Source organism: Limanda limanda, chromosome 17 (assembly GCF_963576545.1).
Source record: "Limanda limanda chromosome 17, fLimLim1.1, whole genome shotgun sequence".
NCBI classification, from domain to species: domain Eukaryota; kingdom Metazoa; phylum Chordata; class Actinopteri; order Pleuronectiformes; family Pleuronectidae; genus Limanda; species Limanda limanda.
This window is the reverse complement of record NC_083652.1, coordinates 15,465,677-15,492,627: the sequence shown is the minus strand read 5'-3', so window position 1 is coordinate 15,492,627 and position 26,951 is coordinate 15,465,677. Positions and strand designations below refer to the sequence as shown.

Here is a 26,951-nt window from a genome sequence, read left to right as displayed (position 1 = left end):
TGACGCAGCGCTTGGTTCAAGCCTCAACATTACAGGCGTAAGATAATTGAATTTGATCGGCATGAATCCCCCCCAAAAAATTAAACAAACAGACTAAAATTCCTCCATTTATAGGCGAATTATAAAACAGAAGAGATAATGAAATAATTGCACCATAATCATATCGGCTCTGCACATTGTTCCTCACAATAAACTGTGACTGAAAAGGCCATTTGTCACTCCATTGTGATTCAAACCCCCTGTAGTAAAGAAACGGCATTTGGCAATTCATTTAAATCACAATAAACCATTGTGCCTCGGCCTGAAATGGAGTTCATCCTGTTGTTTTAGTGTTATTCAAGGTTCAGGCCTGGGTCTCCCCAACAGATTACAGTGGCACAAACCCATTGTGGAGGATGGAGTGAACGGAAAGAGGCTGTGAAGGCCGTTTTTTTTTTAGAGGCAAAAGCGTCTCCCTCCCTCATTCCCGCCCCCCCGTCTCCTGCTCACACAAACACTGAGACTCTCTCACGTTTCCCACAGCTACAGTCGGAGCTGCACCGGTGCAAAGCTGCTTAATAGCGGAGTGATGAGGGTGAATTGGCTTATGGAGTGGAGGGTGGGAGAGAAGACATAATGGTGTCAATCTGGACGCTTCACACACACAAACACACACACACACACACACACACACACACACACACTGATAGTGCTTGATTCGTGCCCGCAGAGTCATATCTGTGTGTGTTTGTGTGCACTGGAATTTACCAGCTGAGTTGTTCTACAGTCGTCGGTCCAACCCTTATCGATTCTTGGCAATTCCAGGCATCGTCAACTTTCTCTCCCCCCCCCCCCCCCCCTCTCCCTCACCTCCTCCACCGCTGCCTTTTGGATATCAGTTCTTTGTCGGCTTCAGAAATTAGACCCGGTGCCGCCTCAGCACTTCTCCACTCAGCAGCTCAGAGTTTCCTTATCAGAAAAATGACAGCACTGGTCAACGGCTTTGATGATGACGTATGTTTTACTTTTACCCGACAAGGATCTTTTGTGGCCTCATGTTTTGTGTCAGTCGCCTCCCGGAGGCAGAGGCAGATGTAGCAGGTTTATGTTACAACATTGCAAAACCACTTAAGGAGGAAGTCAAGGTGGATGTATTGGTGAATAAATAACTTTGACAATAGAAACTGCAATTGATTCCCTCTTTCCTTGTTACCCTGACTCTAGTACTTTCTATTCTCACTGTAGAATTGCACAAACTAGAGCACATTCCTCCTGCAAGGCCTGACAGTTAACTTGGATTAAAATAAGCCTTATACCTAAACCACATTACGTTACTTAGGTTTCCTGAAGGGTTTCCTACAGGTTTCTTGCCTAGTTGTTGCCAATCAGTGGCTGAAAAAAGCCAACACTCCCTCAAAAAACCTACAATTAAATCCACTAGATGCAGATTTTTATTTGCATCTGCACCACACTCATTGATATCAACCTCTTTAATGTGTTCCTTTCATCAAGATCCACAAAACATTCCCTGAGGAATCAATGCAAATGTAAAAAAAAAAAAAAAATGTTAAAGATCCCTTGATCTGGATCCACGGCAAACATTGGATGGGTTCCTGACTCACATCCTTCCACCAAGTTTTGTGGTAATCCAGTAGATTTGGTGAAATGCTGCTAACTAACAGATTCTTGGTGGAGGTAACAAATCAAATCTGTGCCCAAACCACCACACATCCTTTTTGTATGTTTTCTTGTACAGCGTAACCAGATTAGAAGACGGCCATGTGAATCGTTTTGTAATAGAGTGATGTTCCCAGAAGATGCTTTGCTGTTAGGTCAGGAGGATGTATCATCACAGAAAGCGAGAGAAAGTAGCAAAAGTGTGTGGGAATGATTGATGGGATGGGGAGAGAAGGGAGGGGAGAGAGGGAAGGGAGGGAAGGGAGGGCAGGGCTGGGAATGGAGCGGGTGGTGGTTAGCAAGGTAAAGAGAGGGCAAGAGGGAGCGTGCAGCTTAGTGAAAGCTGTCCTCATCCTTTGAATGGAGGGTGTGATGGAAGGTGATACTCTAATAGGATACAGAACGGTGAGATAAAGAGATCAGCTCTCTCTGTCTCCCTGGGAGCGTTCCAGTCGGCCATCGGGTCCCCACGCTGGTCAGATAAAAGCTCTGCTTTATTCACAGCCCCTCCCATCAGCGGCGCTCTGGGCCTCTGCCAAGCTTCCTCCGGCACCTGACAGAGAAATAGAGAGAAAGACCAGCCTGGGAAATACTGTCCATCCAAACACATCAATCTGCAGCTCGAGTGAACCTGTAAAAGAAAATCAAAGAAATCCAAAACTTCAATATCTGATTCTAGATAATTCCTTTATTTATTTCTGCAGGCAAACAATAGCTACAATTTAAAAAGGCGATAATATTGCTGACATAGAATTGAATTAAGGGAATAATTTGTCTGTGAGAAATCAGTTCACACATAAAACTGTAATGACTGAAATGTATAAATAACTTTTTGCTTGCTGACTTTAAATAATTGATTCAACCAGAAAACACAACAATTAAATTGATGAGTAATATATAAAAAGTGACAGAACTTTTCATCACATGCTTCAGTGGCTCTACAGTTTCCAATATACAGTTTTTATGTCTTTGAGAAGCTTCCACCTTCATTTCAAAGGTGGACGACGCGAGAATAGTCGATATCTGGATAGGTGGATATGGGCAGGATGGATGGGTTGACGAAACCGAACCAGCAGAATTCTGTTTGTCTCCAGTGTGTAACAGATAGTCAATATTGTTTCGGTCCGTGACCTTTTCAGAACCTTACCCGTGTGTTTTGTGTGTGCCCTTTGTCATGATGACAAGGCCAGAATTCTGCTACTGGTAGCGGGATGTACTCGCAGGTAGGGACAACCAAGACTATTTATGGTCACCTTCAGCAGCAGTTGCTCTCTTATATTCCGACTGCCCGTCTCCGGCCATGTTCCTAAGTGTGAATTTGTTGCTTTGCCTATCTCTGAAAATAGGACTGGTTTTACTGACTGAAATGAAAAGTATTCGTCATTGCTTGTTCTTAATCCTTAGTTTTGGCAGCAACGAGAAAAGCAGCACAAGGTGTTTGACATCAGCCGACAGCTGTAGGTGAGCAGACAGATAAATAGTTGGCATTAATCGGTCTTCGGCTGACAGGTGCACGCTGCAGAACAGAAAGGAAGCGCAAGTGCACGGAAAAGCAACGAAGGAAGGGAAAAGAATGGAGCAAGACAAACTCACCGTAATGGAGGAAAGAAATAATGTGATGAAAAAGGATGTATTCCTTGTTGAAAGGTAGAGATGGGGCAGGCAGGTAGGGAGGGGGAGCTGGAAAGGTTTGGTGAGGAGTGGGATCCTAAGTAATGTACCCTGCCAGTTTTCATTGTGTCGACCACGGGAAATAATCCACGGATGCAAGGAGGCTGTAATAGGATAAAGACTGTACCAAAGAAGGAGAGTGAAAAAAGGGGAAGGGGCAAAGCGAGAGGGGAGAGAGGGAGAGAAATTACAATTGACAAAGACGGGCACGGACACACATGAACAGTCAGGAATCAATTATTATTTGTGTGACTGGGTTTTTAACACCCCATTGATCAGTTGGGTGGGCTTCGCCCCTCCAGTAGCTTGTTGTTGCTTCAGAATCCACATTTATTTACACTGGTGGGGACTTTCCAGGGCTTTTGTTGAAAGCATCTTCAAAAAACAATTTCACTTTATTGGCAAAGCAGGACAGACAGTCTATTTTCCTTCCCGTATTTTCTAAAAGAGAGAGGACAGCTTAGCGTTTGAAATTGAGAACTGTCGGTGCAGCGTGTTCTCAGAGAGAGACCGCTGCTTGGAAAATGGAAGCGACGCTCTGATGTTTTCCAAAGGGAGCGGAGAGGTCACAGTTGGTGTCCGCCCTGCTGTCAGCGCCGGGGATGGCGCCGTCCACAAACATGGGGGATTTTTATTCTCTCAATGACAAATCTAATCAGACAGTGTAAACAACACACCACTCAGCTCCTCCTGGTGAGACATGTCCACGGCCAAAACAGAAGCCGTGCGCGGACCTCAGTGAAGGCCGTGCACTTCAACCTCAATTTTCAGCAATAGACTGAGCTGCAGGTTCCATTGCCCTTTCCACAATTTCCCTTCACCCAGTCCTCTAGCCTGGATTTCAGTATAAAGCTCCACCAACATATATTTGTTAACTGGCAGCACCAGTCCATCTGAGGATATAGATTAGGTATCTGCTTTTCCTCGGGGGCTATTCAGAAATTTCGAGAAATGTGAACTGTAACTGGCAATACATCAGTTCGCCCCAATTCCATTAGCTACCGCTTATTCTTTTTGATAATTGCACAGGGATCTGGAGCCAATCCAAGTAGACATTGTGCACTCTGAACAGCCTATCACAGAGCTGACGTAGAGTATTCAAATGCAGGGTCGCACATACAAACAATTTAGAAGAAAGAATCAATCTAAACTGCATGTGTTTTGACGTCGTGTGATGAGAAACCTCACGCAGGTAGAACATGTAAACTCATGTCGTACATTGAACACAATTCGAGATTGGGAATCTTCAGCAGACATTATTGTTGGTTCTGCAGAGCTCCAGTGTGGGACCACTCTTTCTTTGGTTTTGTGTTTTCCCTTCGACGAGAACTCATTTCAAGAACATGCTGATCTGCCTTGTTTGGCCGTCAAACCTACAAAGAACCCTGTGGAATTGTATCTTTATTGGTCATTATTTAAATCATTAGTTTATTATTATTTTATTCTCTGCATGAATTTAATCTGGAGCAGAAACATCATCTATGTGGCGTGGATATTCTTTCTCTCGCATGTCAGCCTCATCCCTCATTGCACGCAGAGACATTTCGAGACATGATTGCATGTGTGGAGTGTTCAGCCTCCAGACATCGGGGGGGGGGAATAGATGTGCACATGTGACCTGTTTGCAGTCATGTCAAAATTGAAGCATTGGCTTTTTGATTTATAATTGGCAGAAATGTGCACAATTTAATGAGTGTGTGACTGTGTGTGTGTGTTTGTGTGCATCTGTGTTGCTGACCTATAATGGCAATAGCCCTGGAGGGAAATGCAAGCTGTCTTTCACCTCTCACACACACACACACAGACACACACAGACACACACAGAGGTTTAGACAGGTATGGACTGTATGTTTACAGTTGGCGATCATGAAGATAATCGTCTTTTTATAGCCTCCCTCCACAATAACATGGCACTATAGAGCAATGTATATAAAATGGATTCTCCAATGTCCAATATAAACCTTGTATCTAACAAAAGAAAACCTGTTGCTTCCCCTTTCGGCTTCACATCTCAAGAATTTCTCTGCGGTGTTAATTACTGCACTTAAATACACATTAAGCTTATTTTTAAAGACAAAGGTCCTGAATGTATTGGTTTGTTTAAATAAGACGTGATCCTCGCTGGCATCTGCCCGGCAGCACGAGTAAACCACCCTCCACTTCCCGTCTGATTGGGATGACGCCTCTTACATCTGATACCGTGGAATTCTGAAAAACACTCGATATCACCTGCAGGGAAGATAAAAGTGAAAGTTTAAGGGCCGGTCGTGTTTTTCCTTTTAAGAATAACGTTGTTTACAAACGAGCAACACGGTGCAGAGACATTCAAAGAGGAAAATGAAAGAGAAGCAGAAGCAAGAGATGGAATGAGAGAGAGAGAGATCATTTCCCCTTTGGCTGATTTGGCTATAAATATGTGACTCATAATGTCTTTGATTTGCAAATTAGGGCGACTGTTTTTCTCACCATAGTTATTTCTTTCTTCCCTTCTTTCTTTCAGCCTCTTTTCCTTTGTCTGTCTTTTTCTCTTTCTTCTTGTCTCTCTTAGTCTCTCTCTTTGTCTCTCTTTCTGTCTGTCTCTCTTCCTCTCTTTCCTACTATCTCGCTTCCTCTATCTCTTTGGCTCTCTCCTTCTTCTCATCTCTCTTTCTGTCTCTCTTCTTCTCTTGATTTGTCTCTTTCCCTTTTCTCTCTCTCTCTTTATTTTTTTCTCTATTTCTTTTTGTATATGTGTCCCTTTGTCTCTCTCTCTCTCTCTCTCCTCTTTCTCTCTGTCTCTCTCTCTCTCTCTCTCTCTCTCTCTTTCTTCTTGTCTCTCTCCTCTCTTTCTCTCTTTCTTCCATCCTCCCTCCTCTTCTCTCATGTGCCGATGTTTGTGCGTCTCTTTGTATACATGTGTACGCATGTTCATTAGCATCACTGCAGTCCACAGGGTGTGATGAGAAGAGAAAAGCTCCCTAAACAAATCACAGTCTTATCTCTTATCTGGCTCAGCCAATCACACGCTGATCCTATCAGCGGCAAAATGCTCTGACGGAGAGAGGAGGGAGGGAGGGAGGAGAGGTGGGAGATGCCCCAAAACGGGAGTACGATGGAAAGAGGAGAGAAGATGAGGAAAATGAAAAGCAAAGATAAAAGAGAAAGACAATGGAGGGAAGATCAGAGAGAGGAGGAAGAAGAAAGAGTGGTTTTTAGGACCAAAATAGACCAAATGAGAAAACTAACAAACCGGATCTGTGTGCGTACGGGCGTGTATGTGTGCGTGTGTATTTGTGTGTTTGTTTGTGTGTGGTTCATTGCTGCCATTATTAGATGATATAAAGCGCTAATTTGGTGCTAAATAAAAAGAGCCCTTCATCACTCACGGACCTGTGATTGTGTGTGTGTGTTTCTGTGTTTCTGCATGCATGTACTGTAGGTGTCTTACGTGTGTGTGTGAGTCCATGTCTTGCTAAATTCTTGGCCACTACTCTCTCTCTCTCTCTTTAAAGAGGATTTGAAACTTTGAAAGCCACAAAGTGGGTCAGTAACTTTGTCTCCTCTCCTCCTCTCCTCTGGTCTCCTCTCCTCTTTTCTCCTCTCCTCTCTTCTCAGGAATCTCCTTAGTTTGACTTTCAGTGATAAAAAGCACCTGTAATGGTTACGATGTTGTTTCCCTTCACTGCACCTCTGTAACTACCAAAAATTAAAATGCTGGGTAACACCAAATCCCTCTCATTGAGTTTTCCCCAAAAAACCTCACTAGTGCTCTCTGCTTTAAAAGGGGCGACGCTCCAACCTCTCGGTACGAACGTGTTTGTGACCCAGTTGAGTCTCTCTCCCTCTGTTGTGTGAGCGCTGATCCACAGATGCTCCTCCTCACTCACGACTGGCGTCAGATGGTATTACTCTCCTCTGTCCCTACACGAGACGCCACAGCGAGGCCACGTGAGGACGACCCCGATCCGCCCAGATGTTTGTCAGCATCTCACCGGCGTCACCGGTGACTCATCCTTGTTTGTCGTCACCGTCGACGACATGACGGTTCGCACTTCAATTAAATTAAATTGCTCCTGGTTTTAATTCGTCCATTTATGCAGAAGCAGTGGCACATCACTCTTTTCTTCCTATTCAAACCATGTGACGTGAATTGCTCTACTGGCCACTTGTGGGGATGAAGTACATGAGTGATTCAATAAGCTGATTAAACCCAATCAAACGACTCACTCTCATCCACGTCCTCTGATGCTGGATGAAGGTGCTGAGTCAGACAAACTACAGGTGACACTCGGTCACAGACGCTGTGATGATGAAGATGTGTTTTTAATATGACTGAAGTTTCTAATCTCCTTTTTGCTCTGATCATTTTTTATTACATGTACAGTGGATCTAGAAATACTTTCTCCAGCCACTGTCTGAGCCGAAATGCCGCTGAACTTCTTTTTGTCCTCCACTCTCCCACTTCCTTTATTTCTCCTTATCTCACTTTATGTAATCCTCCGCTCCTTCCCTGCTTCCCCTCTCCTCCTCCTCCTCCTTCTCCTCCAATCTTTTCCACTCCACTTTTTTTTGTCCCTCCCTCTCTCTCCATCACTCTTGTGCCCAGAAATGTTAAGTGACCCATCTGTGATAGCAAAAGGTACATTAAGCATTAGGGAGTTCCCCTCTGGCCGTCTGTGTGTGTGTGTGTGTGTGTGCGTGTTGTTAACAGATATTATCTGATGGACTCCTCCCAGGGGAGCTTTCGGCCTGCTTGGCCAGTGAAATGCAGCCAATTGCTCCTCAGGCTTTGCTGGCAGCCAATCAAAAGGAAAAGCTTGGTTATGATGACGGGTTTTCGGGCGTAGCACTTATATTGCACAATAAATAGCATGTTGCATGTTATCCACATGACTCAACTGGTTTCATCTTGGTCTTACTCTCAACTGGTTCCTTTCTGTTAATGATGAGTGCGTGTTAGTGGATGTGAGCAGATTCTATCAAAGCCCACTGTGCCTTCAAAGGAACCAGTCGCTGCCTTTGGCAACATGCTGATTTGCTGGGATTGAGATCAATGTCATGTTCGAGACGGGACATGGTTTGTAAAATCAAATCCTGTAAGCTCTAGATCAACCTTCCAAGTCAAGAGAATGAGTCTTCGTGCTGAGTCGAGCTGATCAATTGTTCTCTTGTCAGGGTGAGATCCTCTGATGGTGCACCACAAAGTCCAGGAAAGGGGCGTGGCTCAATCCTCCGTTATGCAACCTCAGAATAAACTTTAAATCTACAGGACCAGACAGTTTATTGATATCAAGAAACAAATCTTCTCCACACACTTGAAAAGGAAAAACAAGCCTGTTCCCCCAACATGCTGGAACTCCTCCTTCAACACGTTCCATCCATCTTGGCTTTCTCCTCCGCTTTATGGCCGGATCTCACCTCCTTCTCTTCGTCCCTTCCTCCCACTCTTTTCCCCCACTCTCGCTCTCTGACATCACCCCTTGCCTTCCCCTCATCCGTCTTCCTGCCACTCGATCCATCCATCGCTCCCGCCTGCCCCACTTTGTTTCATCCGCTTCAAAGTAGGTCTCTCGGTGTCGGTCCGTCGGTGGCAGTGGCGATGAATCACTGGCCAGCGTACTTAGTGATGACTACAACCGCTGACGGATGCATCTCTGTGGGGGAAACTATCAGCACATTACACAGTATTGATTTGACCTCTCATAGTTGTATGTCAGAGGAGGAGCGGGTAATATGAAGGCGTGTATTGTGTGTGACTAACCTTCTACCTGCTGATTCAAATGAAGACAACTGTAGAAAATTCTGCACAATTAAAGCTAAATAAAGTTAATGTGGACAGTACATAAAATCTATTTTTGACCTCTACAATTATTAGACAAATGTTATTTTCACATCCTGGTGATTCTTAGTCTAACTTACCTCTCCATGTTCTGGCTGTAGAATTGTATTGAATAAGCAAATATGAGAGAGGTATTGATCCTCTCATCTTATAAAGCTTATATAACTTACCTTATATCCTCTGTTGAATGTGGGGTTACAAAAACGTTCTCAAACATTACACATATCGACTGTAGCGGCCCAGATACAAGGGTAAGAACTCTTGACACAGATTTTGTCTAACTATAACATTTAATACATAAAATCTGTGACATTAATGCTGTATAATTGGCATCCTTAAACAAAGAAGGGGGTGGTGTTATCACAAAGAAAATTTAATTCATAAAATATGTCACCTCATCTTTTAATTTGGAACAAACGCTTCAACATCTAAATATTTGCTGCAGCTAAGTGCCTCCATATTGTTCCTCGGTTAATGATCCCGTGGTCGTCTCCCTGTCGGCGCTGTCTTCTCTTTTTGTTCGGCTTGTAACTAACAGATGAAACTCCCTCACTCTAATGTAGTCCCTGAAAAACGTGACAGGAAGATAATAATGATTCCCCACAGCGATGAGGAGGATGAAGGGTGAACAGCTTTACTAGACTCACACTCTGATTATCATTAGAATTAAAAGTTCAGTGTCAAAATCATTCAGCTGCAGCTTTTCAATTATTACCTGGTGCTCAGTGTTATATAGTTATAAGTCCCTCCTCCTCTATGTTCGGGGATGGGACATGGACCCATCAAATAATGGTTTCTGCCATTTTAAATAGTTCCTATTACCCTGATGCATCTTCATTTGTAATTTATCCATTAAGTTTGGTATTAAATTCGTTTTTTGATGCTGTAAATCTCGGTTAAACATCATTATTGACAGTTGAGGCCGACTCGTGATTGGTGGAGTGCAGATAGTGGCTCCAATGGTGCAAGATGGCAGTGTCCTTATCCAGGATATTTCATCTCACCCCAGTAGGAGGAAGTGGAGACATGTCGTTCAGCTACAGTCACATCACCGTCACGGACGCCATTCTCCAAAATGAACTCTCATTGATATCTTATATTAACAGTAACCATACAGAATTCATACTTTTGAACCAAGAGCTTTAATATTTGGAACAACTTGTCTTGAAAATAATGTTTGTGAGATTTACTAGTTTACAGCTCTGTTAACTCAGTGTGTCAGAGGCTTATGATCCTAATGTAAATGATGCGGGATTGGACTTTGTCAGATACTGACTAAAAGATTAAAAGACTCTGATCGGCGCCAAGAAATATTGTCAGGACGTGACACATATTAAACGAGAGTGAGAGTAAGCGTCAAATATATATTTTTCATATAGTTACAGCAGAAACAGTGGGATAAGTGTGTGCGTCAGGGCGATCCCGGCTGTCAGAGGGTGTTCGACATCATGACTGTCAGCCGCCGGCAATGAGCAGTGGCATCATCCCTCCCTAATTCCCCTCATGTCCCACTAGCACTCGTGCTGACTCACGTCCGCCCGTGAGCTCGGCTACGTTACGACTCCATCAACGCGGGTCCAGGTGTTTTGTTGTGTGTAAATCGGGCCTTTGAGGCCTTTGATTTTCCTTGTTTGGTTTTTTTTTTTCCTGGTCAGTGGGTGTTCTTACATTCTGTTTGAGCCGAGGTTTATATTATGTTGTTTGTGTCTTTGGAGCGAACTCAGCGTGATGCACCAGCCCTCTGGCACAGATACACACACGCACGTGCTTTAGAAATCTCTTTTATTTTTCGAGTAGAGAGGACGTGTGTGTGTGTCTGTGTGCAAACATCAATCTGTAGGTATTTATAAGTGTGTTTGTGTGTGTGTGAGATAATTGTGCCGTTTGTGTGTGAGAGAAATAATGCACGTGTGAACCTTGTGCCTCTTCCCTTTGCATTATCTCTCCTAATAAACCTTACATTACGTGGTCCTGATGCCATCTCTCTACATCCTGTTACCTTGCACTGAACTCCCATCTTAAGCACTTCAAGTCCATAAAACACTTTAAGGCTATGGAGTGCCTTCCATACAGGATTACTCCATTCAGTACTTTAGAAAGAAAACATGTTCCAACAAGTAATCCTGACAAAGAGATTTTCATGTTGAAATATTGCTTATGTATTCAATAAAGCGCCACCGCGTCGAGGATCAGGCTGTGCAGCGACTCCTAATTCAAAATTCTATTTTATTGTGATTAGCACCTTTACTCATCCAGTGGGATTTTGTCTCCCTCTCTCTCTCTCTTCCTCTCTCCCTTTCGTGTTCATTCAAAAGCCTGCTGAAGTGTGAGGTGGGACTGATAGTAAAATGACAGAAACAGGCACCGAGGGAGTGGAAGGAGATAAGGATACAAAACAAGGAAGGAAGGAAGACCAGAATTGAAAGGGGAGCAGAGGAGAAAAAGAAGGAGGCGTAAATGGAGGAGCTGGGAGAGAGGGAAAGGGATGAAATGAGAAATGGTGACAGCGACGACGCAGCGAATAATTATGATGGTTATGGCTGTTGAGGATATTCGGAGTGATGATCATTTTCATAATAAAAAAAAACGTGTTATGACTGCAGAGGCTGTGATCGTGACCCCGACAATTTCAAGTGCGAGCGGCGGGTGCACAGTGTCGTAATGATGCCGAGATAAATAACGAGCAGATCTGCAGAGGACGACAGTGACGTGACTGTTTGCGACCACGTGTGACGAGTTCAAACAGGGGCCAGAAACTAAGTGTGACGTTGTGTTGCATAAATGCATTTGTTAATAACTCAGCCTCCATGTGGTGGGGCTGACCCTCAGGATGGGGAATCATTTGTCACGTCTGAATATAGTCCCAACCTCCACAAAAAATAATTAAACATAAAATAAATCCGAAAACAGAATGAAATTTTGCATCAATTTAGACATCAAGCCACATTTCCACATGGCTGCTTGTTTTATTAATAGGTTGTTGTCGGCCACGTTGCTCAGTTGTACTCCCAACACTGATAAGAGCTGTTCCTGCTCAGGTGTAAGGTCGGCTCCCGGAGGAAGGCAGCAGAATATCGGCCTTATTAGAAGAGATGGCGAGTGGGTGGGAGAGGGCAAGATGGATAGAGGGAGGCGAAAAAAGACAGGGCCCCTGGATAGAGAGTTAACGAAAAGAAAGGAAGACACTGAGAGGAGGATGCTGGACTTATTAGAGAAGAGAGTGAGTGGGAGAAGAGGGCAAACGCACAGAGACAACGATGGAGAGAGGGAGGAGGAGAGTGAGAGAGAGAGAGAGGGAGATAGAGGGATGATGTTATTTTGTCAGTGTTTCCCCGTGGGGGCTCGGCTGCTTGTTAAAAAGTCCTGACAGAGGAAACGCAGCTACACACACACACACACACACACACACACACACACACACACACACACACACACACACACACACACACACATACACACACACACACACACACCAACAAACACTGCTCCTGTGTGATAAACTTAGGTCCCTCTCTCCGTCGGGGAGTGTTATCTGAAATGGACAAAAATATTCCTCTGTGACGTCAAATGCAGCCTCGTCTGATAATCTTTGTGCGTGCGTGTGTGTGTGTGTGTGTGTGTGTGTTTGTGTGTCTCCCATTGTGCGTGTGCAGCCTTCATTGCAGTAGAAAGCTACAGTTTCCCTGTAATTATCCAACACAATCCAACACAAACAAAGGATGCATGCCCCCCCCCCTCCTCTGTTCACACCAAGGAGTTTAATGACAACCCTTCTCCACACACACACACACACACACACACAGGCACACGCACGCACACACATTTTCCCAGCGCCGTCACAAGATCTGCTTATTGTTTTAAAAGACGCAGTGAAGAGCGAATAAGCGTCACACTTTCATAACACACTGACAGGCCCATTTACACAGGGACGCTCCACAATTACATAATGTGCCGTAAGTAAAAGACACAACTGAAGCTACTTTGTTAGTAGAAGCGTATTTCTCTCTCTCTCTCTCTGGTCGTGGTGAGATTGAAAAGATAAGGAAGAGAAGCTCTTTCTGTTTAACTTGTTTAAATTGTGTTGTGGGTTTGTGTGCGAGTCTCTAAGTGCTGTTATTACGTGGATAAATAGATGACACCAAAATGCTTTACAGGCAATTGACATACACAGGATGTTTATGTATTAACTCAATTTATTAAAATGAGTTAAGTTACATTTACAGACAGATATACCAAAGCAATCAACAATAGACAAGACAGCAATAAAAGAAAGATAATAAAATGTACATTATCAACACTAACCTTTTAGTAAAGCAATGTATAATAAAATAGAACATTTATATAAATACTAAAACCATACAGTTATAAAACGCCACATAAACTGACTGCCAGACAAAATAGGTGGCTTTTTAATTGACGTTACATTTTCATCGTCCCCTCATGACTTTATTGAAGCTGTTTAAAGTTGTCGTCGCACGTCCGAGGTGAAGTCGTCTGCTCCGTGTTGTGTTCGGGCCTCGTAACGTTGTTATGGCTCTGTTACATCAGCCTGCCATTATCAAACTGGTTTTTTAAAGGGGACCATAAACCAATAGACTCAGAAGGGTTTTCTCCGTCCGCAGAGAAACATATGCTGCTTCAGCTGGAGAGAAAATACAATCACCAGGTTATGAGGTTTTCACGTGAACAGCAGGAAGCTGGTGGACTGTGACTCTGTTTGTCTGCTGGTGGGTTTTGGACATTTGTCCTGAAACGTCTGAGAAATGTAGATATTATACTAAATATTAAAACAAAGACAACTCATGCAACAGTGCGGTATCTCACCATATATGATTTTGAATGTCTTATCCTCTTAATTATGTTAAAATGTAAAATATTAAGTTCCAGCACATTGGTCTTTGCCACAGAGGTTGCATTAAATCGCCTAAATTAGTCTTCAGAAAGTGCTGTGAATTAAACATCACAAGTTGGTACTGTGAATCAAGAGATTGATTTCTTCTTTCTACAAATTAAGTGTTGTAAGAGTCAGAAATCAGGCGACCTGCACTGACTTTGGATCAAGAAGACTTACGCACTTTCATATAATTTAGTTAAATATTCTGATTTCAAACAGTGCTGCACATTTTCCTTCTACTGAAATTCAAAATTAAGTCTTCCTCCTCATCTCATGAGACTCTCACGTCTATTGCTTCTGTCAATAGTTCTATATTTAAAAGTCTCTCGTTGTAAATAACACACAATATCTAATTGAAGCCTGTTTCCTAAATAGATGATCATATCACTTCCTCCGACTGAAATCTTCTGCTTAATGATGTCGCGCTTGTTTGGCAAACACAAGGAACGAACCTTGGGAAAAAAAACACAAATATGGCTCATTTCTCGAAGCTGCACTTACTTCAGCAAAGTTTCGACTTCCCTAATTGGCCCTCCCGTAATTCTTTATTTCCTTAACCAAATACTCAGGGGGAAGTAGAACCAAGTTGGTGCCAGCATATAAGCTGACAAACATGTTTTACATTTGGAACTGGTGTTTATATTCTCTACACTCACCGGATCGGTTTGGCACCCGTCTATTTGAGGATGTATCTGTGCCAATCCAACCCCTGCAGACACAGGGAGATACTATAGAGATGTTTTTCTGGCCAAGCTGCAAAAAAACATAAAGCCTCCACTATGTTTCGTAAAAAAGGATAAAAAAATAATGCTTTGGGAGATTTCTATATGCACATGTGAGGAAATACACAAGCTGGTGCCTCAGGAGTTTCCCCTCTAGTGTTTGTTTGTTTCCCCCAAAAACTCTACATTTCTTTATCTGTGTTGATTTCTGCCTGAATGCAGAGAACAAACATTGGCCCAGCTCTGTTTTTCACTGAGAATCCTCATCTCTCGTGTTTGAATTCAACCTTTACTCGTGATCTAGAAGAAATATCTCCGACCATCATCTAACGTCTCACTGCTTTAGTCATGTTGAGTCATCACCTCTTGTTATTTGGCACCAAGGACTCAACGATATAAGGGAATTTTAGATAAATACCTTTTTAATTTGTATTTGACGTTTCATGCGTAGAAACATACAAGGTGATACCGAATTCTATCCCTGGTGACATAATATTTCCCATCCTCTGTCACTTTATAGCTTTCACACAGTAATCACTTATTTTATCCTTCATACGAGACTATTTAAATCTTTCCATGTTTCTGGCAGCAGTCACTGTTTCGACGTGGTTTCCAAGGCGAGCGCTGCACGCTTGGCATTTTCAGTTTGTGTCCACAACAGACATTTCTCTCTCTTTTGTTTTGCCGCTGCTATTTTTAGGCCTGTCTGTTTATATTTAGTAAGCGGCCCCCGAGGATTTTTTGTATTTTTTTGTATTTTTTTGTATCAGTGTTTCTCCTCCAGTGGACATGGCGGAGCTTTCAGATTCAACAGATAGTGATATGAGGGTGAATATGACATATGACAAATACATGCAGGTTTGGACGGTCAGGCCTTAATCTCTGTGAACGTGTACCTCACTGACTGGAACCACAATTCACCAAGTGTGTGCATGTGTGTGCGCGCGCTTGTGTGTTTGTGTGAGAGCAAATTTTTTGTCTGTATGTGTTTGTGTCATCAGACCAGACAGTGCATGATGCTATCAGCAGCAGAGGATATGAGGAGTACTATTTATAACTCCCCTCAATCTCAACTTAGCCACACTGTCCTGTTTGTTTATCTGCATCATTGGTGCTGTGTGCGTGTGCCTGTGTGTGTCTATGTGTGTGTTAGTGTGTATTTTTGTGTGTGTAAGTGTGTGTGTGTGTGTGTGCAGCAGAGTGGGAAATTTGAGAGTTGGGAGACTGTGAACATGACAGACAGAGCAAGGAGCAGAAGAGATGTGACGACAGCCTGTGTGCGCATGTTAGTGTGTGTGTGTGTGTGTGTTTCTTTGTTTGTATGTGTGTCTGCCGCGAGCTTGAGGTGTGAGTGGAAAGCAGAGACATGTCACACTTGACAAGGGTGAAATGAGAGGATATGATTGGCTGTTTTCTGATGTCACGGATTGTGAGCCGTCCCAATTAGAAACAATCACACGCTTCTTAGTCACCATCGGTCTCCTCTTCACCGCTCTACCCATCGCTTCTCCTCTTCTCTCTGCCCCGCATCCATATTCCCTCTCTCTTTGTCTCTAATTTCATGTCTCTATGGAACTTTTTTTGTCTGCCGCTCTCGGACTAATTTGCTTCCTTTTAGCGTTTCCCTTGTTAAACACAAACACACATGAACACACACAAACACACACACACACACGTCCCATCTGCTATTTTAGAATTTATTTACCATATCCATTCTGACTAAGTGACTTTCCCTTCCTCATTTATCCCCAAACTGTCTCCAAAAATTATATTTAAAAAAAAGGGCTGTGATTGACACATGTCAAATATCAATCATCATCAATATGATTAAGACAGACACGCTCAAAAAATGGAAGCTGTACACGGACATATAACAGATATGATTTTATACATTCCTCTGTGTGTGTTCCTGTGGACAGACTTTGGTCCTTGTCCCTCAGTAGAAGAGCGGGACGTTTTTATTCAGAGCTCGTCGTCAGAGTCTTGTCCTCCGGAGGCGGCTCTGGTCTGAGGATCCCGGGTTAGGTCAACCCAAAGAGCCGAGCTTTGAGGGAACACACTGAGGCCTAAATCGCCATGTTCTCACTCTAAGTAGTGTTAGCGATCATGCACTTGCATAAAATGAGGATATGGAGCCCGGCCTCTTCCAAATCTCTTCAGTCCAGTTGGGCTCTGTTGTTGTTTGATATGCTGAGCTGCAGTGAAAATAAAGAGACGGGGGCTTGGCCGGCTCAAATGAGCGCCGGCACGCGCCCAGAAATCATTTGAGACCAGAAAAGAGGGAATATTTTGGTGAAAGGGAGATCTCTGTTTTGGTCTGTGGTAAATCTTGGCTTCCTGCCCGGAGCTTGAGTCCTTTCAGACAAAACACACACAACATACTGGCAAAGTACTTCAGAGCCAGTAGTAGCTTGTGCTATATTCATCGTGCATTAATGTTGCCTTTAGCGTCAGTTTATTCTCATAGTAGAATAGAAACAAGGAGAAATGTTGTGATTTTTCGAATAAACAGAAGAATTAAATCATCTTTTCATTCATTTTGAACTTACTTACCCTCCTCACTACAAACTAAATGTGAAGATGGACAACTCTGCTTCCTCCCACTATCCAAAAATAGAGCCAAAATATTCCAGATAGGAAATGCTGAGGTTTATTTTTTTTGCATTTGGAGATGATCAACCAATCATGAGTCTGTCTGAGCTCCAATTAAATCAATTCTTATTGGAAAAGTTAACAATTGAACAGACAACACTGTGATGACAATACCTTCAAATAACACATATCAAATTATTTGCATGCATATTCTGACTTTTTAGTTCGGTGCATGTCCCATCCACTAACATGGAGCATGCAGGATATATGGCAATAGGGTAAATACACATATTTAGCATCAGAAGGCTGAACGAACAAAAAATTAGGAATAAATTACAAGGAAACATTATTGCACATGTGAGCAAACTGGTTTCTCAACAGTTGGCAGGTGTAGACATCAGTTAATATCTGAAAGGAAATAAAATACACACAGTTATAATTCCCTCCAGCTTATTTGATGCCTCCCCCGGGAGCCCAGTGCTCTTTTTGGCCCCTTGCTGGTCCATGGGCTCTGGAGATTGGAGCAAAGTGTGGGATTATCGGGCGCTGCTGTGATGAAGACAGGAAGTGACATGTCTTATAGCATGGCCTCCCTCCTGCCCCCCCCCATTCCCGTGCTCTGGCATTGCTGCAGTTTGTTCCCCATTAGAACACACACACATACACACACACACACAAACACACACAACAAGGCTGCGGAGGGAGCCTCTGAAGAGCACTTGAGTCTGAGTATCGAATCAGCCAACCTCGCATACAGATACAATACCATTAAAGAGCACTCTAGAGTCTTGATATAGGAGGAAAAACGATGTGCGCTCGCTCACTTACACACACACACACACACACACACACACACACACACACACACACACACACACACACACACACACACACACAGGAATAATGCAAACAGTGAATAGCCACATTATTCAGAGGCTATCAACACAGTGGAGGACGAAATGCCAGGTCATGCATGTGGAGATGAAATTACATACAGCGCACTGATACGGCTGCAAATACCATTCCCCACTACTCCCAGTCCCGGCTTTCTACTTGTATGTATTCTCCCCCCCCCCCCCCATGCCGTCCTCACTCAGTTGTTAGACCTACTCCGAGTCTCAGAAGTGGAAATCTGTCTTCAGCAAAATGGCTGTGAAATAAGAAACTAGTAGATATATATTGAAATGAAATGAATTGGTTGGAAAGTTTCATAAACTTTTTTCAGCTCAATTTGAAACATTCATTTCATTCACAACCTTGTGCATTTCTTCATAATCATAAACCATAGACTGCAAACAAAAACAGCAGAAACATGTTACCACGCAGACTCTTCAGTGAAACGTGTGTGTGTGTCTGTGGTGTGTGTGTTCACTCATGAGGGTTAGTGTGTGTCAGTGCTTCTGCTGATTTTCGAGAGCAGGTGTCATCTGACAAAGTGACACTGGTGCAGAATCTTCGTTTGTCTCTTATCTCGAGTTCCGACCTTTTGCTCTGTGTCTCATCGCCCTTATTCTAGTTGTCAGGTTGCAACCTCACACATGTACACACAGGTTCACACACACACAAACACACACACACACACACACACACACACACACACACAGACACACGTCTTCAGGTCTATCATAATTAGAGCGCCAAAGACAAGTGGTGTCAAGATAAGCCATGCGTTAACTCTTTGACATTTCAAGGTAACACGCACACACATACACACACACACACACACACACGCACGCACACACACACACACACACACACACACACACACACACACACACACACACACACGCACGCACACAAACACACACACATACAAAAAGATCACGCTATAAACAAGCGAAGACTCCGCACATCTTGATGCTAAATGCTTTTTGCGCTCTCCCTATTTTTGGTCTCATCTCACCTCGTCCAATAGGCCGCACCGTAATGACTCATTTAAAACAAGTCATCCTACATAAATGAATGGAGTTCATTTGTCCACCTGAAGCAGCACTTGTCTGCTCTGTCCAAGCCAATGTCTCTGTGTGGCTGAATTAAGAGGCAAATGATTGTGAGTCCGATTTAATGGAGCGGATATGAATAACTGAGAGTGAATGAAACCACAGAACCAGGCCCACAGAGTTCTGCGGCTCCGCCCGCACCGCACCAATCCAATTTGGGCTTAATTGAATTGTTCTGAGGCCCCTCATCCATATATTCCTTCCACGGGATGCTCATTACTCTGGATCTGTGTGTGTGTGACAGAGGGAGAGAGACAGTCTGCATACTCATGATGCGCCAAATGTGAAGTGCTCTGTGGTAGATTGATATTTCTCAGATGCTGTTTGAACTAAGCAGCAAAAGAATGTGTAACTAATTCTCTGCGCCTCCTGTTCTCCTTTGTCAGGATGTGAAGTCGACGTTCTTCCAGTTCGGCGCCTCCATCCAGCAGGAGGCTCTGCTGATGCTGAACATTATGGAGGAGTACGACTGGCATATCTTCTCCATCGTCACGTCCAAGTTCCCCGGCTACCAGGAGTTCATCAACATCCTGAAAACGACCGTGGACAACAGGTAGGATCAGTCACCTTTCACCGCTCTACACTTCCTCACTGTCTCACTGTAATTTCTATATATCTGATTATTATTGAAGTGTATTAAAGTCCCCAACAAGAAGTTTGACTCAAGAAGTGCTGTACTAAAGATGGACAGCATGACAGCTACCAGGTGGCTGACTGCAGTATAGGCTCTAAACCCTGTTTCCTCCATGTTAGTGGATGGGACATGGACCAAAGTAAAAAGTAAATTCAAATTTAGAGTATTACCAATATATCACAGTATTTACTGTGGATAGTTTTCACAGCATTTTATAAAATGCAATTTCAAGAAAAACTAGGGCTACGTTGTAGCACTAACGGGCCCGAGCACACGCGCGTTTCAAGTCTGTCGCGGTTGGGGAAAAGACAGCGTTCAATGACCAAGCTCTCGTCTCCGCGTTGCATGGGTTTTTTTGCACTGCGGCAAGGATAAACGCTTCACTTCCTGTAGCCAGCAGGTGGCACTGTGATTTTAAGTCATGGTGTCTTTGTAGATGTCATCAGGTCGCGACTCTTGTCTTACATGCTTAGTTTGGACTTGATTGAACCAAATATGCCTGAGATACAGAAGCTCGTGTTTCGCTGGCGTGTAATCAAACTTTGACGCCAGGCTACGGTCACAAGGAAAGACGAAATGTTAAAATTCCAATAACTTTAGATCTCCATCTTGTTTCGAAGACACTCATCTTAATTTTAAGTTGATCTGATGAAAGCCCTACGACAAGTATGTCAAAGTAAATATGCTGAATATGGCCAAAATGGCCACCAAATCCAAAATGGCGGGCTTCCTGTTTACTCTAGCATATCTATCCAACAGACTTATTTCTTTGTCATGAAAAGACACATGTCCCCGTCGATTTTCGTAGCTGTAGGCCAATCATAGTGCCGGGGCTGCCCTTTAGGGGGCGCTAGTCAGTTATTTTGCCACGCCCATTCCTTAAACCCATCTGACAGCTTTCAGGGGGGGGCTGTTGACACACACATGTAGTTTGAGGGAGATTGAACCTTGAACACGTTGATAAACTTTGATGCCACGCCATTAATATGGCGTTTGACGAAAAGTCACAGTAATCTTATATCTTCATTATCAATCCCTTGAGACCCATTCGCCACAGTTTGACATGGTTGCGCAAAGTGGATGAGGAGAAATACTTCCAAGTGTAAGACGTACAAAAAACAAGACATTTCCTGCTGCCACCAGGGGGCGCTGTGCTTTTAAGTCACGATTTCTGTGTTTATGTCTTTGGGTCGCGACTCTTGTGTTATGTGTCTAGTTTGGAATCGATTGGACCAAATATGTCCGAGATACAGACGCCCGTGTTTTGATGGCGTTTAATCAAACTTTGACGCCAGGCCACGGTCACACGCTCTGGTGAAAAGTTGATCTTTTGATAACTTCAGATCTCCATCTTGTTGTGATGACACTCGTCTAAATTTTAAGTTGATCCGATGAAAGCTCTACGACAAGTACATCAAAGTAAAAATGTGGAATATGGCAAAAATGGCCACTAAATCCAAAATAGCGGACTTCCTGTTGCGTTTTTCATAATGCTCCAAGAGGCTTTCTTGTGCGTCTCGTCATGATACACAATTGTCTTTATTTTCGTGAGGATCGGTTAAAGCTAACTGAGGGGGCTTTCTGTAGGTGGCGCTGTTGAGCTATTTTGCCACGCCCATTTCAAATTACTCCAGAATACGTCAATTTCCACCACTCTCTAATTTACTGCAAACTTTAGAAAGTTTTTGAGCATGGGAAAGCTCTCAAAAAGCCCTTTCACTACGCTCAGAATAATCCTTTCAATTTCAATAGGGCCTCCCACCGGAGGTGCTCGGGCCCTATTGAAATTGAAATTACATGATAGATGAACTAAGTAATCAACTGTTCTGCAACAGAAAGATTAAAACTCAGCCTGAAACACTGTCAACACACAAAATAGATTGTATTGAGAATAAACAACCATAACAGAGGAAGGATGAAGTTCACAGGCTGAAAATCACCTTTCACTACCAGCTGTGTGCAGGAAGCAAAACTGAAGATAACAAGACCTGTAGGTATGTTTCATGAAGAGTTACTATTCCAGGCGTTTCTCCAAGTCCGCTCCTCTATTTCATCTGTAATCTTCTCCATTTTCACTGCAAATTTCCCCGGAGAATGGACAAGTTTACTTTTATTTAGGCAGAATTACCGCAAGCCATGTTCTGGCCTGGTGTTTTTGTTTTTCCTCCGCCGCTCTCGTGCAGTGTGTAGACACGAAGCCTGAGAGGCCCAGCGTTCTCCCTATGAACCCAGATGACAGGTGACTTGTTCTGTGTGTGCAGCTCGGCCGTGTGCTGCACCATTAGGTCATTCTGACTGATGTGTTAGTTCCCCCCACAGAGAAAATGAAAAAAGAACAGCGAGCCATAATTTTTGTCTGAAAATGTCCAAGGAATGAAACATGTGCCTTGACGTTGAGGCGCTGCTAAAGGTTGGTGCCGGCACTTGTGATATATAGAAACCCAGCTGAGGACGGTCGTTCCCATTAGCAGTTTCTCTTTATGTCAAAAAAACCACAGCTCGTCTGAATCTGGTGATGATTAAACACTGTTAATTATACTGGAGCGGCAACACATTGTTAAACGGTTAATTAAATAAGATTAGAGGAATATGTCCTCTTACAATAATTCTTAATATTTGGAAACTAGGAGGCGCGAAAGTGCAAGTTCACATCAGGCTCCACTATATCACACGCATGTACATATAAATTAGAATTAGTGTGTGACCTCAATGTTGATTTAATATTCAACGATTTATACAACCACGATTAGCCTTTGTCGTTTGTGGTAAGCTGGTTCAAACTGACTGAGTCGAGGAGAGTTGAACAGTTTGAACTCCCATCATTCCCAGCAGAGTATTTCACCAGTCAGCTAATTGAGTAAAGGCTATTGTGACATGTTAGTACCTGTGTTTCTAACTGAATTCATTTCCTGAACCACCACTGTTGTGTCCCTGCAGTTTTCTCTGAGTATCACTGTCTCGATTTAGCAGTTGTGTCATGTGGGACCACAGACCAGTATCACTTTGGACAGCAGGAAGCGGACCAGTCCCAGATGCCTCTCCCGTTACACCCCCTGTCTGTTGTTGGGTTTTAACATGATTGTTTAACTGCTCCTGATATGACTGCACCTCCGTCTTTGTCCCTCACTCCGGCGGCTCTGCCACCAAGGCCCCGTGCCACCAGTTTATGACATCTCATGTTCTTTAATTACTAACATAACGGCCATTTCCTCTGCCTCCGCTGCTCTTTAGTCCGCTAAACTGGCTGCTGCTGGATATTATCACTCTGGACATTGTGTAAAAAGCACAGTCAGTCCCACCGGATGACAAATATCCTCTGCGAATGCTTTATCTGCTTAATGAGCACTTATTTTTCTCACAGTGTGCCCACTCCGGCTAACTGGCCACAGAAGCAGATTAAAACTCTCTTCAGCCACGTGCTTGAGCCGATGCAATATTAGTGAGAAGGTTTTTATGTGTTCAAAGGACGAGTCAGAAGCTCAAAGTTTCTGCTTCTATGTCGATGAAAGCTCTTCTTCGGCCCTCCCACATTAACAAGCCTCTGTTTGTTCTGTAGCTGCTGAGCATCTTTCTACAGGACCAGCTTTAGCATTTGCATTCCCATTTAGCCATAATGTGATTCCCCTGACAATAAGCACTTTACACCGATTAGTATTCACATCCCACTTAACAATGATATTAATTGTAATGGATAATTATGTGCTCTTGTCAGCACCTCTGCCAAGATAATAGTCTATTAGTCAAATATTAACATTTCACTCCATGTCCTCTTTATCCTTGCTTCAGCTTCGTGGGGTGGGACCTGCAGAACATCATCGTGTTGGACGCGGTGGAGGAAGACAGTCGGTCCCAGATCATGCTGAAAAAGGTCCAGTCTCCAGTGGTCCTGCTCTACTGCTCCAAGGACGAGGCGGTCTACATCCTGGACGAGGCCCGCTCCCTGGGCCTCACCGGATTTGGATACATCTGGATTGTGCCGTCGCTCACCACCGGGAACCCAGAGATCACGCCCGAAGACTTCCCGTCGGGGATGATTTCGGTGTCGTACGACGACTGGGACTACCCGCTGGAGGCGCGGGTCCGCGACGGCCTAGGGATCATAACGTCGGCAGCGGCAGCCATGTTGGAGGAGTACGGCGACATCCCCGAAGCCAAAACCTCCTGTTACGGCCCGATGGAGAAGACGTCCAAGCTGCCGCCCAGCGCACTGCACAAGTAAGTAAAGGAGGAGTGTGTGGGTGTGACCATAACTAATGGGAAAGGTAGTGAGCAATGTGTCGTTTTAAAGACGAGAAATTATGAATAGCAGTGTAATAATTGTTTTGTGTGCTTTTATAGGGGGGTAGGTGTATTAACGGGCATTGATTTTGTGTTTGTGTGTGTGTGCATGTGTGTGTGCCAGAGTGTGTTTGTTTGCACCCTCGTCCTCGGTAATTGGAGACTTCCACCACGTTTCCAAGGATTGAGACTGAAGAACGATACAATTACTGGATGAAAGACCAGAGCATTGAGAGCCGGAGCCAAGAGAGCAGAGGAAGTGTAGAAGTGTGGGAGGAGGAAGGGAAGGAAACATGTGAATGGAAGATGAGGAGCAATTTTGTGATTTGGGCAGTGAAGGACGAGGGGAAGGGAGGAATTGGGACCGGGGCGAGAGAGGAGGGGGGGCGGGGAGCTACCTATGAATGCTCTCCAAAATTGAAGAGCTCCTTGATGAGTCCTTCTGTTCCTCTCCTCGTCTATTCCTCCGTCTCTCATTCACTCTCTCACCCCTCATCACGCGCCCGGCTCCCCAGCAGCCGGTGGGAGATGTTGCAGGTCCTGCCAGCTCTGTCTGCCTCTCCATCTGGCAGAGGAGGGAAGCACAGCCACACACAACCTGTGTTTACATCCCAATATTGTTCATTTTTTTGCGTTTTATTTAATAATGATGTGTGAAATTGAAATTCTTCAGTGTAAATGAGTCATTTTGATTCCAAAACGCATTTCCAAAAACACTGAAGGCAAAAAATTCTCAAACGTTTTCCCATCTCCAATGTGCTTTATTTTACAATTAGGATGGTTAGACTAGAAAATGATGGAGAAGAACAGAACCACGATATTTAACAGCTGCCACGTCATTTGGCTAACAACGTAGGTTTACCATACGTGGTATAAAATTGGAGTCGATTTAGTGTGGAACAAAGAAATCTTGTTAATTTGCTTTACTACTCAAGGAATAAATAGCATTTTCTCAAAGGTTCATATACCTTCGGTCAGATAACAATATCTCAGAGGACCAGAGGCTGAGAGTAAAAGACTGAGGAGCCGACAGAGAGAAAGAGGAAAACATTGAGACAGTGAGAGATTAATAATGAATCAGGTGCATTTCAAGCACTCGGCATTAGTGTTACAACAATAATATCATTTAGATTGAATTAATCCAATCTATTGCCTCTGCTAAACAAATATCAGCTTTGGAATTCAAGATGGAAGTCTAACATTTCCCTCTGAGGTCAGTTTCCAGCGACGGACTATCAATTTGAACTGGTCTAATACGTTTTCATGTAATTGGTCAATAAATCAAAAGTCCTTTGGCTCATGTGTCCCAACATTACATCACCAGTTTCTTCTCTGGCTCCTGAGATCCTTTGCATCAGTATAGAAGATGTTTTGGTCTGAACCTCCCTCTGGCTTTAAATCCATTTTAATTTGGGTTTTTGCAGAAACAAAATGCACCGTGCACCGTGTGTGGGTAGTTCAGGAAACCTGGGAGATTGGTGCGGTCGCCGCAAAACAAATGGGACTCTGCCCGATTGGAGAGGTTAGAATCGCAGCAGTCACTAAACTAACTGGCTTTGTTCAGCAACATTAATGAGCTCCCACTAGTAAATGATGGTTATGCTGTGCAGAGTATGACTGATTGCATCTTTAAACATTTTAAATACCACATCCAAACCGATATAACTCTTGTATTGTCGCAGGTTAACCAAAAGAGAATTACCAAATATCCCGAGCCAGCTGACTTTGCACCCAGCATGCTCTGCTGCCCCAGGTTGTTACCCAGGTGACGAGTTGCCACAGATGGCTGTTCTGTTGGGTGAGAAAGCTCAGCCAATAGGGCTCAGGGAGCAGGACAGGAGGAACACGATTGGTCAGGGCTGGGTCGAGGCGACGGGCCAGTGTGGGTTGTTAGACCATCGACGGCTGTCAGGGGAGATATGGGAACATGCAAGCGTGCGCACACCCACGTCCGGGCACAGAGGTGGGCAGATGGGCCGCGTGTACAAATGTTCAGCACCCTCGTGACATATCACATCACTGACAAAGTGTCACAGTATTTTATTCTCGCCTCCTCTCCAGTTCTTATGTTGATAAACTGCCAAACTGCATCATCCTCTAAACAGTCGCCGTGCATTCTGTCTGAAATGTATGAGTTTCTCTGCTCCAACACCTCAACCGCGATTCGTGACAACAATTTGATTTGCAGTGGAGGCCGCTTCCGTCCTTGAGGGAGCCAGGAAACTGTCGCAGCAGAACAAAAGTTATTTTGATGAGAATAATATTAATAGTCGATGCTGGAATCACAGAAAAGTCTCTAGTCCCTGCGACTGGAGCCGAGCAGTGAAGCTCCACCTCACTCACTTTGCCCGTGACGGCTCGGATAATAAATCCACTGCGACACATCCGAGATAAATATGTTTTGCAGAGTGATAGAAAAATAAAAATAAAATAAAACAGGTGACAAATGACCAACTGAGAGCAGTGGCCAGTGCAGCAATATGACCAAGTGACAAGAAGTGCTCCACATAAAATATGGCACGTGTGTGTGTGTGTGTGTGTGTGTGTGTGTGTGTGTGTGTGTGTGTGTGTGTGTGTGTGTGTGTGTGTGTGTGTGTGTGTGTGTGTGTGTGTGTGTGTGTGTGTGTGTGTGTGTGTGCTGGGAAACAAGAGAAATACGCCCCCCCCCCTCGAGTCAATGTTCTGT

At 43.9% G+C, this 26,951-nt stretch overlaps 1 protein-coding gene across 1 annotated transcript in view; it reads left to right on the top strand.

Moving 5' to 3' along the window:
- The window catches only part of grin2aa (glutamate receptor, ionotropic, N-methyl D-aspartate 2A, a), a 119,285-nt gene that overhangs the window by 52,156 nt on the left and 40,178 nt on the right, over positions 1-26,951 (top strand). Inside the window, exons 2-3 of the mRNA XM_061090178.1 lie at positions 19,740-19,906; positions 23,774-24,202. Of these exons, the coding sequence (XP_060946161.1) occupies positions 19,740-19,906; positions 23,774-24,202 (596 nt within the window). The remainder of the gene's footprint in view (positions 1-19,739; positions 19,907-23,773; positions 24,203-26,951) is intronic.